A 14,669-nucleotide genomic window follows, 5' to 3' on the forward strand; every position below is an offset into this window, starting at 1 on the left:
TGGACCCCTAATTTTCTGTGCGTACAAGGTGGCCATAGGAAACTGCACGCCCTCCCTACAACTTGCCAATCGAAACGCAATACTACGGGTGTGTCCATGGTTGTGACATGCTGCGGTGGTTGTGGCCAGGGCCTACAGTCTTGGAAGTAAGGCCTTCGGCCATGCATCCAAGACTCTAGGTCCTGGCCCCAAGCACTGTATCATTTGACACCCATGGCGGCGTACTAATGAATATAATAGCCATCGGAAAAACGAATGCAATCACGGCATGTTGTCAATTTCAATTTCACTACGCGTGTGCTTTCAACAGTTAGAAGTTTCCTGTCCACTGCATGGACTGAAGTGCTTTCGTTATTACACCCCTCATTTTCTGTGCGTACAAGGTGTCCATAGAAAGTACATAATAAAGACTGACCCCCAGAACAAATGCATTGATCACCCATGTCTTACTGTCTGAACCTTCCCCAACGCTCTGTGATGCAGCAAAAGAGTTTTATAAATAGAGCATGTGTACGTTGGTTGTTGCTCCGCTTTCGGCGGATCCAAGATGTCGGGCGCATCCAAACAATCTGACGCAGAACACGTCTCGCAGTAGCCAATGGGCAGAGACGTTGCGTGTCCGCAGTCATGACGCCAGCCCCTTAGCCAATCGGCATCTTGTCCGTGGACCGAACAGGAAAGTGTGACCGTGAAGAGGACATAGATATCACTAATTTTTTCAGACCTACTTTTTGATAATTTTAAAGAAAAGTACTGCACGGAAGGTCACCAAATTTACAAAAGCACACTTTCTGGGCCAAGCCCCTGTACCTGCCACAGATTTTGTGAAAATCCGTCCAGCGGTTTGAACTGTAGCTGTGAGCAAAGTTTTTTCCCCCATTCAGTCTATGGGAAAAAACGCGTTTTGGGACCCCCCCCCCCAATAACTTTTGCTCCCCTGGACTAAACATCTCCAAACTGTGCAAAAAACCTCAGAGTGGCCCATATACTACTTTTGCAAAGTTTGGTGAGGATTCGTCCAGGGGGAGCAAAGTTATAAGCCGCCCAAAAAGTGCTCTTCCTATGGAAACAGCAACTTAACCATAACTACACGGCCACTACATATATATATATATATATATAATATGTAATCTCAATTGTGAAAAGGTCAATTGTGACCCTTTAAAATCGTTCAATTGTTAATTCGAACAATTGTAAACGAACAATTTGGGTAAAACCGGTGGCATTATACCTTGTGGTGTGGGGTCTCTTAATGCTCCCTGGTATGCCGGCCAACAAGCTGAAGGGTGGGAAACAAAGGCACCATCATGGACTCTTTTGCAGCGGTGGGGAAACATTGGGATCCCGGGCCCCTAGATGAGGCAGCAGGGACTGCAGAGACAGTCTCCCATATGGTGCGGCAACATTAAACATCCTATTTTCCCAGATTACACACCCCTGATACAAAGGAAAAAGAACGGGGCGAGAAGGAACTGGTTTGTCCCGACCAAGGAGAGGCTCCGTAACTTCGCCCTCAAATGTATGCTTACTTACCCAGCCAGACTGAAAGTGATTTATAAGGGGAAGGCGATTTTCTTTGAGACGCTGGAGGAAGCACCTGCATGGATGGACCACAAGGGCATGCAAGATAATGTTGCAGCAAATCAGCAGGATCGATATGGTAAGGGCCCTTGAGTCCAGAGACGTTTAGCCCCAAAGATAATGTGCTGAACGTTCCTATTAACAGTGAACGTATTTGTAGTGGAGGCTCCGTGCTGCCCCACACGGTGTGGAATACCTTGCAACCCCACGGCTGACATGCTGAATGATACCCAGCACCCAGTGGTATCCAACACCTATTCTGACGATGTTTCATCTTATGGAATCCAGATGGGAAGCCCGGATTGTCTAACAAGTGGGGCCTGAAGCTAATGTAGTTGGTCCCACCGCAGTGACATTAACATCTATAAATGCCCACAAGGCGCTGGTGAGTGGGCATTTAAAGATTTTGGGTGGGCATTGCCCCTCAGGCCCTACCCTGTCTACGCCTCTGGTGGAATCAGGGAGGCCCGAACGGCTTCACGCTGTTGATCTTGGTTGTTCTTTTTTTGTGGTTTTGGCAATCAGTTATAGGTTGGGTCTGTTTTTCTATTGTTTTGTTCGGTTGTAGGCATCCATGACATGGGAAGAGATGAGCTGGAATATACTTGGTGGGTGGTTGGAGCAGACTAATTAGTGAGGACACATTTCATGGTTGGAGGCATGGGACCACACGATTGTATCGGGCGAGGGGGGTGGGGGATGCTTTCCTTAAAATGACTGCACTCAATGTGCTAACTTGGAATATTAGAGGCATGGGCTCCTATCTACGGAGGAATCTGATAGTCATACCTACGCAGGACGAAAGTTTTGCTAGCACTGTTGCAAGAGACTCATCTGCTGCCAGCGGATCAGGAGTGTGGTGTCTAGGTGGGGTGGGATATGGGTCCATGTATTCACCGCTTGCCGGGGGGGGGGGGGGGGGGTCTTGGTGTGGATTGATGCTGCTGTTCCCGTCCATATGCTTGATGTTGACATAGGCGGCTAGGACGGGCTTATTATAGTACACGGGTATGTTGAGCATCAAGAAATTCATATAGTGAACTCCTATGCTCCTAACCATGCAGTAGCTGCCTTTCTTCCCCCGCCTTGAGTGGCAGGCTAGCATGCCTTAGGGACACACTGCTCCTTTGCGGAGGAAAGTTTAATTTCACGTGGGATCTGGTCCAGGACAGGTCGGACTCCAGGCAGTCTAGGCCATCACCCACCTCTGCGACTCTTTAACACAATGTCGACTGACCTCTCGCTGACAGTCATATGGAGGGCACTGCATGCTGGTACGCAGGGTTACTCTTATTACTCTACCCCACACATAGTTTATACTAGGATCGACTGTTTTTAGGGAACGAACATTTGAGTGAGTTTACTGGGGCAGAATACGTTGGTCGCTTTTTTCAGATCACTCCCCGCTTCTGGTGTGCCGGAGCTGGCTGGGACCTAGGCCCCCTGTCACCCCACCCTTGGTGTAGGTTTGCTGAGACTTAACAAGACAACACCTTTCGGAGTCGCATGGAGGACTTCCTCACGGTTTTTCTAAGGACTAATGTGGGTAGTGTGAAGAGATGGGCGACTGTCTGGGAGATTCTCTGGGAGATGCTCAAGGTGGTGACCAGAGGGGAGGCCATAGCTGGGGCGAGAAGTATTAGGAGATCGCTGCGGGAAGACCTGAGGGTGTAACCGAATTAAAGTTACATTGAAGGGAGGGGGGGACTATGACACCTTCTGCTGAATCAGAGCTACTGCTGCTCCAGACCCAGTGCACTGAGGCATGGAAGATACTCTGGAGGTTTGATTATGAGGTATACACTGCACACATGCATGGGGACAAGTCTGGACCACTACTTCCATGGCTGTGCAAAAAAGATAAACCTACGCTTTCGATCACGAAGATACGAGATTAATTCGGGGCCCACTGGTGCCCCCAAGTGGCGCTCAATGATAGTTTTTTCTTTTTTTTTTTATTTTTACCAAAAGCTAAACCAACATGAAACGCCAGTCACCCCTGCTGAGCTGTGTGCAGCATTTTCTCTGATTAAGCTGCCGCAGTTGGTCGCCAACCAAACCACTACCCTTGAGCTGGTGCCAACGGAGGAGGAGCTGCGTGGGGTCATTGTGTTTTTGCCGACGGGAAAGTCTCTGGGGTTGGGGGGAGGGTATCCCCTCCGATTTCTATAAGGAATTTAGTGACACTCTTGCCTTCGCTCTGCTCTGTCTTCGAGGAGGCATGCCACCTGGGCCAGCTTCTGAGAAACTGTGATAGCCCCTATAATAAAACCTGGGAAGCAGGCAGACTTATGTGAATCATATTGACCACTGGCGATGTTAAATCAGGATGACAAAATCCTCACGACATTCCTGGCGGGATGACTTAAACGTGTTCATTGGCACTTTGATCCACTAGGATCAGACAGGCTTTGTCCCCGGCTGTAATACCTCTATGAATCTTATCACCTACAGCATATCATTCACCAGACTAACTCCCATGACACCCCATATGCAGTAGCATCTTTAGCTGCAATTAAAGCTTTTGATTCAGTTTATTGGAAATGGATGTATGCTGCTCTACTGGGATTTGGGATTTGCAAAGGGTTTATACAGTAGATTAAATTACTGTATTCTGATCCTGTAGCAAGGGTTAGGACAGGAAGGCAGGTATCCAGAAATGGTGGCATACTGAGAGGTACTAGACAGGGCTGCCCGTTGTCACCAATGCTTTATATAGTGGCCATAGAACCCCTGGCAGTGTTCTTGCAGAGGGAGTACTTCAGAGGCTGGAATTAAGGTGAGGGGTGGTCTAGGCACGTTATCTCCCTCTATTTTTCTGGACCGTCTGGTAGTTAGTTAGCAGGCGGAAGTCATGCCTGTTCCCTCTGGCCGGACTACGTCACTATGATATCAAGACTTGCCGGATCTGGGACCACTTTGGGAGGTGCACATGTTTACGTACCTGGGCGTTCATATGGAACACACACCGGAAAGCCTGCATGCCAAGAACACGGTACAGGCGGTAAATGGGGTGAAAAGCTCCATGAAGTTTTGGAGCAAATTGCCTTTGTTGTTGATGGGCCGTATAGCGCTGGTGACTGGGTAGGCATAAGATAGCTCTAACCACCCTTTCCATGTACTGTGAAGATGAGGTTGCACAGTTCCCATGGCTTGAGCTTTGCTATTTAGCTGCCCAGCTTCATTATGTAGCCTGCTGGTTGTCAGATGAGCCGACAATGGAATCCCAGTTGCTGAACGACATGGCATATGGCGCGATACTTGGAGGCCCTGTGGGTTCCTGTTTGCTGCTTGGGGCGGAAATCGCTTATGATCACCATTGGATGTAGGGTGTGGGGAAGGCTGGTGAAACAAAGTGCTTTTGCTGCGGTAATCAATACTCTCTGCACATCCCCCATGACAACTGACAGTTGTTCAGGAGATGGGTTGAGGTGGGTCTCACCACATAAGGGGATATGTTAAAGGACGGAATGTTTAAGGCCAATTTTTAAGGTATATGACGATTGTTCAGATTGCGAAGCGCAAGTGGCCTGACTGGCCAGGGGAAACTTAACCTATTAAATTGATGTCCCTGCTATATGCATTAGAGGATGGCTCGAGGCCCGTTTCCAGGTTGTATGGGGCTTGTTGCACACGCCATGTGAGAGAAACACAACACTGCGAAAGCACGGATATTGCACATATGTTTTGTTTTGGTATTGCCTGATGGTCTGTGGCTTTTAGCATTAGATAGAGATGGCATGCACAGGGGCTGGAGTTGGCGGCTATCAGTGGTGCCTTTGGAATGTTTGCTTGGAGTATACCCGAACCAGAGAAGAAAAGTCAAGTGGTCATATTCATGGATGTATCCTGTGTTCTAGACAAAAGAACAATGGCTATGGCATGGAAGCTGAAAGGGGGCCCTCAATATCTGGTCTGGCGCAGAGACCTTAAGACCTGGAGCACAGCGGAAACTGTGACTTGGTACAGGGCCATGAGGAATGTGCAAACCCACTGAGAACATGGAAGCCCAAAATGCACTAATCCTGGCAATGTTCAGCCCATCTGACGATAGACCGCTGTGAATGCCTGGACGCTCTCTTACATAGATATTAGGACTACAAGATGAGAACAGCACAGGCCCACTTTAAACTGGAACCTGGGCTAGCTGGCACTGGTACTGGGTAGATGGCCCCTACTGCGCCTTCATACCTGAGCGGTGAATCTAACCGCACCTGTCACCTCTATTGGAAATCTGCATGTGATATAATAGTGGATTCCCTTTTGTTTTTGTTTTTCTTTTCTTGTTATTGCTTGTTGTTAATCTGGTAATTTGATTGCTATCCCAGATGCTTGTCTGGTTGCCACGTATATCTGCCAATAAACAGATTAAAAAATAAAAAAACTGAAATCCGTGGTCTTGCCCAGTCCCTACAGACCTGTAACCCGCTTGGATCCAATGCGAAGCCTGGCGTTACTTGTGCTATGGCTAATCTAACTTGCAGGAGAGTAGCTACCAACCCCGCCTACAAATGAGATCTGTGATATAGTGAACTTAACTAAGTTAGGTGCAACTACTGGCTTGTGAGAACAGACCAGTGGCAGTCACCTGATGGTGAACATATAGTAGCAGTGTTTTGCACACCTCCAGTAACGGCTTGTATTTTACTACCATGGCCTGTAGAACCTAGAGTTCTATCCCAGTGTTGAAGGTTCTCAGTAAAAATCCACAGCTCTATCAACCTATGTTCGTGTGTCTTTCTACTGACTCTAAAATTGGCATGGATTCAGAATACCCATCATCTTCTCTACGCCTTTAAGAAACATGTTGTACATCTCTGTGATTACCAAATGTCATGCCAAGGACCGACTTTATTTTAGTCATTCTAAAGAAACATGTGTTTAAAGGGTACTAAATACAATACTTTCATCAATAGACCTTCTACAATTGGCCTAGTTCAATTAAGCGCACATTAAACCAAGGCAACACAATAATTACTCGCCAGTCTTTTTTTTTAATTCTTTTTTTTAAATATGGATTTGAATATTCCGCCATTTCTTATCTAGAGCTCTTTTGCTGACACTTCACAACAGTATTCTGAGAATGAGTTTCTTCTAATGATAAATCTGCATGCAGTACTTGAAGATTCCTGACAATTCAGTTCACGGCAGGCACTTTACGAGCGATGCAGTTCATGAGCATTAGTTGCAAATTGTGACTCCAGAGAATATTTCCTAAAAGCATGAGGTGTCTCTCTAATAGGTCCCAGGGGGAGCTTTTGGGTCTCCAACCAATTCACTGCGTCTTGAGTAGTATTACAGCAGATAGCTTTGCAAAGGTTTATGATCTTCAGTTTGGCTGTATACAGGAACATATATTTTATTTGGTTGCTTTGTAGTTACTTTTTAAGTTTGTAAAAGAATTTTCAGGCTCTCTGAACTGATTGAGTATAGTCCGGAAATACCAATAGCGAGGATGACACATAAGGGATCTTAGCTTTTTGTTGCAGTGAGCTGCAAAACCAGCTAGGTCTCCTAATTGAAGAACTTGGAAATAAGGACACAAAGAGGTGCATTTAGAGGTCCGTGTCATCGGAGCCCTTTGTGATTTCTTTAGTAAGCAGCATGGACAATTCCATAGCCCCCCCTACCATCTCTAAAAGTATTTTTCCTCAGAAAAGGTCCAGATAATGGCCCTTTTCACCTTCTCGAATCCCTAGCAACTCTAATGTAGGATCTTCATGCATTCGCTTCTGCATCCTGTACTCTTCTTTTAAGGGTTTTAGTGCGGGTTTGCATACCATGTAGTTGTTACCCTTACCTTCGCTGATCTCTCTGAAGTGGAAGGTTTAGATACTGCAATCATTACTTGCTCAGACTTTTTTTTTGTGTGTAAGTCTTGCCGGATGAATGGTGCATCAATGCCAAGTAAACCTATCCTATGCACGAATGCCAGATCTGCAGTATTGTGATGCATGGAGAATTAAAAAAAAATGGGCTCTGCCCTTCCTGGTTCACTTGATCTTAATCTGCCTCACAGATCGTGTCACATTGCCAGCACAACTCTCGTCAGCTGAACCCAGGGCCAGTTCTCTCATTCAGTCTGCACAGCTGTCTGCCAGCTTGCCTCCACTGATAATCCTTGCTGCCCAATAAGAAGTTCTGAGCCTAGCGCTCCTCAAGAAGATTTAACGCATGCATGCCTCATATTTGCTGACGCCAATAGGTGTTGCTATTTCCAATGTCCTTAAGAATCTGCTGCAAGCAAGGTTTTCATGGTGCGTGGTGCAGAGCTATGCTCAATGTGGCCCCTAGCCCTGGCACATTTTCCCCCTCCCTGAACCTCCTCCCTCCTGGGAAACACTGGTCAGTGGTGAAGGCCGAGACATCCTGTTTAACGTATTCTAGTATTGTTAGGCAGCTGGAGCCGAAGTTATGCTGCTCTTGACATTCAACTCAAAGGTGATTATAAGAACCATTCCTTCCATTATTCCTAAAGCCCTGTCTGATTTTCAAATGAACTACAACATTTACTTAGCTGTTTATCAGGCCACAAAATTCACCAGCAGAAAAAGCTCTGCGCAGTATGAATGTGGCCACTTAGTTGCAATTTTATTTAGACCGGTTCCAGCGTTTTATTCGGTCAGATAGTCCTGTTACAGTGGCCAAGGTCACCACTGCAAGATGCATTGTCTTACTATACAGATGTAAACACCTTGCACAGACTTTTTGATCCAGAGAGACAACATACCTATTTCACCAGATCCAAGGCAGCATATGCAGCTTTCGAAAGGCCTGTGCTCATTGAGATCTGTAGCACGCATAGGCCTTCCTTATTATTCTTAGTATTGTAACCAGGGAAATATATATTACTTGGCTTGGGAGTGGATATTAAAAGTATTGATGGAGTTTTTGTAATAATACAACTTGTTCAGGTTTTGTTGTAATTATAACCCAAAAGAAGCAAACATGTACTAATTAGAGTACATATAACACTTGTGTTATTGTGTTTTTGTTTCTGTGTATTTGTCCTTTTTAACACCAGCACGTGTAGTGTTGCATTTTGATTCTCTTTGCAGCTCAGAGTTTAAACAATAGTGCAGTCCTATTTAGAAAACATTAATTAACTTCAGGACAACTTAACCGAAAAATCCCCTATTATTTAGTTAGTCAAAAGAGCTTTAAGACTTTTCAAGCCATGCCCAGAGAACACATGCCTGGATAGAAATTAAGATCTATATATATATTTGTGAAAGTGTGTTTGCATGTTTGGGGTTGGCTCCAGCCCTTATAACAGTTGGTGGGCTGAAGTTTGGTCCCGAGGTCGACATACCAGTCGGGGTGTACTGGCGATGGTGACATTTTACCAACCCAACCTATTTGGCCTGCACCATCAGTATAGTACATACTATAGGCGATTTCTGGAGACTGCCAGTTTTGCGACTTTTTTCCCTGTAATAGGAAGTTAGGACACATGGTCGGCATTCCAGTCTGGGGGTATTGGTGATAGTGAAATTTATCCAACTCTAAAGGGGTGTTGTGGGGTCTGGCTGCGTGCTATCAGTATAGGTGATTTGGGGTGATTGCCGATTTTGCAATTTTTCTAAAATAGGAAGTAATTGCACAATAAAACAGACACAAGGCTATAGCAGACTCCCACGTGCATGTCAGCTACAGACCCGTGCATCGCCGGGTGGTACTGCCAGTATAAATAAAGGATAGTGACCATTTCACCATTGCTAGAATTAAACTCTTAAGAAACCTGTCAATATAACCTGAAAGAAGTATGCACACATCTCCAGTGGAATGCGAAATCCCTTGATGTCTGCATACTAAATGTTGGGCATCTTCACGCCTATGGAATTTAAAAATAATTCCGCTTAATCCTGTTTGAGGGATGAAAAATGTTGTGCCTTCACAATTGTAAAGAGAACAAGATGGTGACTGCACAGCAATGCTATGCAGATCTCGCCCTATACTAGTGGCCGTCAAGATGGTGATCGTACACAAAAAATATTACTTGGCTGAATCATAACCCTTTTGATGACCTGTTGACAGTAAAGAAAAATGGGGACAGAAAGCTCCTGAGTTGGAGAATCTGAAAGAACTCCATAAAATATTTGCCATACATAATGTAACACATAAGAGAAGATGCAGCCATTACATGGAATAGGAAGGGAATTGTTATCACACGAAAAATACAAAATTCAGTTAATCGGAGCCAGGTGCCTTTTAACATAATGCAAAGCACTGGACTGCTTTTAAGAGGATAAAGAACAGCTTGGGAACATTCATAAGAACGAGCATTACAATAGTGCAGAAACCTCATGTTTTGCTCAAGCCTTAAGAAGCAGTGCGTGGCAGTGGTATGAGCGAAAAGCAGCAGAATCTTGTGAACATGCAAAACTTTACATTAAACAGCAGCAAGTGGAATGCAAATTAACCTTGCCAGTGTATTAGCAGGTAAACCCACACAGGGATGAGTCCTCTGCGACCGAACTCAATTGCTTCCTGCCTGTTTCTTTCAGGAATGTGCAGTAGCAAATATTTAGCAATCTCTGTTCACAGCGACTTCCATTGCATCTCCAGTCAGTAAATTGTATTTAGTTAGAAAATCTGTGTAGGTACCTCTGATGCAAAGGGGACCTTCTTGTGACTCCTTGTGTGCTTGTTGTGAGGCCACAGCACCCACCGCATGCCCATATATTCTGCTAGAGCCGTGCAAGTTACACACACAAGTCGTGTGTTCTGAAGCTGTATCTTGGTGCCCAGCGCTGGACAGATTCCATAAAGAGGCCTGCAAATGTCTGTGAAGACTGGTATTCGTTTTGAGACCTAAGCTTGGGCATAACAAATCATGTGCAGCCATCGAAGATGTCCTCCAGAGGTTGTCTTTTGCACATTCAAAGGGTCACCTCTTGCAGTCCAGCAACACCATTAAAACATAGTTGAAAGAAATAAGGCTGCCTCTTCTGGGCCTCAGCCGCAGGCTCCATCTGCCATAATAAGCAATATTGTGTCAAATTTGTGATAAATATACTTCTGGTTATCAAACGGTGGTTTATTGGAGTGGGGGCGGTTGCGATTGTGTGGCGTGGACACCAACATGATGATTGGCTTCTCTTTTGGCAAGCAGCCTCTGATTCACAGGGCTGCACACAGAGGTAAAGAGCATATTGTAAGTGTATTGTTTTCTTTTTTTAAATGCATCATGAATGTTGTATTCTGTTCACTTATAATGTTATACTGATTACTAAGTGTACTCTTACCAGATTGAAGAATTACAACAATACTTAAGAATGAAGCAAGATGAAGAGATGGATAAGCAGAAGAAAATAACCACCATTCGTAAGATGATAGAGGATTGGCAAAATGAGCTTGGTACCATTGGTAACTGTGCAAATCTGCAGCCAGAAATCGATGCTATAACGGGTGAACTGAGACAAATTCAGGAAGACCGTGCAAATATTGACAGTCAAATGAGTGATCTAAGAAGAGAGAAGGAAAACCTGGAGAGAGATAAGAAAGGTAGGATTTTCTGAACTATTCTTTTCTGAAACTCTTGATTTACCAATTTGTTTTATCGCTCATTGTGATATGTGCCCGTAAAAGTACGATTTCATACACCAAAACGTGAATACAAGAAGCCGCATTTTAAGCCTACTTAAAATATATAAAACCAACTGTGGTGTATAATCCTGCAACCAATATCAAAATATTCACCTGACTAACAAAGATGATATTGGAGCTTATTCTCAAGATGTGCAATATGCATAGAGCATAAAAGTGTAGCCAATCAGTAGCGTTAACATATAATGTTATATATTACCACAGTATATTCAGCAGGGATCGAAATTCAGAGTGGATAAACGGAAGCTAAAAGCAGCTCCTGCGTATCCATCATTAACCAGTGACCAGGAGCTAACGCTGGGCAACGAGTAGCTAGTCCATAGCCTTCCACAAGTATGACTTCCACATGAGATGCAAACATATAATTTTGTTAAATATATATGACCCCTTATTCTTTAAATGCCATATAGATGGGTCCTAATGTTTGTTTGTAGATTGTCCCAAACTCAGAGTTAAATGCACACAAGGGTGTTTTGCCCCATAAGAGTTGGCCTGGGTGTGCCAAAAGTAGCTGCTGGTAGCTGTTGGTGGCAATCTAACGCGCTATTCTAAGCTTCAATCAAGAACTAAATACCTCACGGCAGTCCTCATTTTCTAACCCTCTTTCAGTTTAGTATATAACTCTTGATGGTTTAAACAAGGGAAATTGAAGGTAATAAATAGAATAGAAACGTTGCAGCACTGTTATTGAGGTGCAAGAATTAAGCTCAAACATAATATTCAAGACTTCTCATTACGAGTCCGGCGGGAACCGAGGCGGTAAAACCGCCTGGTTACTGCCGGACTCGTATTACCATTCCGCCTCAGTGATTTCCGGAATTACCGGGGTATTACAACCCCGGTTTCCCGGGAATCACGGAGGCGGAATGGTGTTAATCCCCATTCCCATTGAGTCCTATTGGACTCAATGGGAATGGGGATCATGGAAACACCGGCCGCATCTCGTAATGCTGCCGGTGTTTCCTCGTCCGCCTGCGGGCGGGTGGTGTTAAACCCGCCCGGTCAAACCTGGCGGGAACATCACCTCCCGCCTGCAGGAGTCGGGATCAGGCGGTCCGGAAACAACGGTGGCGGCTGGTTTACCACCATTGTTATTTCCGGACCGCCTGATTTGTAATGAGGCCCTTAGTTTCAAACCTCTAAAATAAACTTCAGCAATATGAAAGTGAATTTATATAGCACAACCAGTTGCATAATCTAAGCCCTTTTGTTAGCTAGAAGTGATTGGAGATTTTATTAAAGCCCAATCCTTGAGTGTAGATGTGTGTATAGCCCAATATACTATCTCTTCAGTTGCTTTGTCCCCCCTTGTTGGAAATGGAGCCAATAATAGCCTTCTTCCACAAAGAAGGAATAGGCCTTATGCTGTCTGTAGCCTTCATAACTATTAATAACAAAGCTGCCCACACATCTGGTTGTACCTTTTTAATATATTTCCACATGAATTCCTTCCAACCCTGAACTACGATTTGATTCTTGGAAGGGTAGAGTAAAGAGAGCTTCATCCAAATTGTAAATCATAAGATCTTTGTGCTGTGGATGGTATTCAGAGACCGTGCTTTCCCAGGTCCTCTAATGATATCCGTCAATGTAAGTGCCATGTAATCCGCGTCTTCTGCTCACTGTATATATATTGTGCCAGAATGTCCCTTTCCACCATGTTAACTATTCACTCAGTCTCATATCTAACTTATGTAGGTGTTTTGTCTTATGTCATGCTTCTGCTCGATTCTCAAACTAAGGAAAAAAAAAAGTAGTTGAAATATTTATTCTGCTGTGAGCACTCATCAGTTTTCTCGTGGTCTTTGGAAGTATGTTTTGTAGTAAGTTTTGCCTTTTCCCCTGTTGGTTGTATTTGCTTCTAGATACTAATTAACTGTTTTCATTATATTTATTTGGGGCGTTGTTTTGCAGTGGGGGGTATCTTTTGGCAACCAATGTACTTTTTATTTATTTATTTTTTAAGCTTGGAAAGCCTCACATAGTTAGATGTTTTCTGACCCCGATTGGGAAAGCAACAATACCCAATTTCTTTTTTTTCTTTTTTAACAACTTTATTTAATTTCTCAAGAGCATAAGTTACTAGCAAGTTACCCCCAACATCACTTTCCAACATTTGGGTGGGATACAGCATCACCTTTCGGCTTCTCTTGGAGTTCCACGAGCTAGGTCACCCTCTCAACTCAAGGCTTGCACAATCAAAGTATGGAAACCCTGCGGAACAACTTTTGCTTAAAATACAATGGCATCCAAGTATTCTGGTACTTCGAGTAGGAGCCGTAAACTATTGCTGTCACCTTTTCTATGGCCATCACTGCCCATAGCCTCACCCACCACATAGCTACTACCGGCCCATGTTTGTTCTTCCATGCCTGCGCCAGGGTGATTCTAGCTGCGCTCAGCATGTGAGTAATAAGGTTAGCTCTGTTTCCAGAGTTCACACAACTCCCTTCAACTGCCTCACCCAGTAAGACTACTACCGGGTCAAAGGGCAATTGTGTCCCCGTTATCTCCTTAGTATGGCTCAAGATCTCCTTCCAGTAAGTCTCTGCCACTGCGCAGGTCCACCACATGTGTATTAGATCCCCAGGATGTCCACAGTCCCTCCAGCATGACATGGGGTAGCCTGGGTTGATAGAATGCATACGTAGTGGCGTCATATACCACCGCAGACAGAGCTTATATGTCGCCTCTTTGATTAAAGCACATTTAGAGCTTTTGGTGGCTCTATGCCATATGCGACCCCATTTCTCCCCGGTGATTTGTTTCTCCACATCTATCTCCCATCTTTGCATGTATGGAAGGATTTCTTCCGGGTCCGCCACCCCCATCAGGCGATGGTCTCGATACCCCTTTGTCCGGTTGACCCTCTTGGACTGTAAATTCCAACCCAGTTGGGTCCCGAGTTGCTCCCTCCCGGACTTTTGTGTTAGTAATCCAGTTTCTAAGTTGGATATAATGGAAGCGTTCGCTTTCCGGTATGTCAAATTTGGCTTTGCAGCTTTCAAAGGTTAGGGGTGACCCTTCTGCATAAAGATCTCCCAATACCAGGGCTTGCTCCTCTCCTCCCCACTGTGCCCAAAAGTCAGGCCGCATACCTGGTGTGAAGTCTGGCTTATGGACAACCGGTGTGAGGGGCACTCCCCCCACCTTTACCCTTCTGCCCCTTAATGCTTTGTCACAATACCATAGAGTGGCCTTGGTTGTCTCCAATAATGTGCCTCCTTTGCCTCTATGCTGCTCTGCAAGAAAACCAAGGGTTTCCAGGGGTGTCTTGGTTGCTTCCCTTTCCAGAGCTGCCCATCGATTCTGGTATTCTCTGGGTGACCATTGCAACATAGGTGCCACCTGTGCTGCCCATAAATACCTGCGAAGTTCAGGCACACCCAGTCCCCCCGAGAGCCTGTGGTCTAAATAAAACCTTCTTGGGAACCCTTGGTTTCTTCCCCCGCTAAATGAAGGACATTACCTCCCTCTGT

General features: G+C 44.9%; 1 protein-coding gene across 1 annotated transcript in view; it reads left to right on the forward strand.

The window, feature by feature from the left end:
- Nucleotides 1–14,669, forward strand: part of SMC5 (structural maintenance of chromosomes 5) — a 1,384,551-nt gene that overhangs the window by 406,923 nt on the left and 962,959 nt on the right. The window contains exon 9 of the mRNA XM_069625793.1: nucleotides 10,833–11,088. Within this exon, the coding sequence (XP_069481894.1) occupies nucleotides 10,833–11,088 (256 nt within the window). The remainder of the gene's footprint in view (nucleotides 1–10,832; nucleotides 11,089–14,669) is intronic.

The sequence above is a fragment of the Ambystoma mexicanum genome, chromosome 6p, assembly GCF_040938575.1.
Source record: "Ambystoma mexicanum isolate Mex_15411 chromosome 6p, UKY_AmexF1_1, whole genome shotgun sequence".
In the NCBI taxonomy this organism is placed as follows: Eukaryota; Metazoa; Chordata; class Amphibia; order Caudata; family Ambystomatidae; genus Ambystoma; species Ambystoma mexicanum.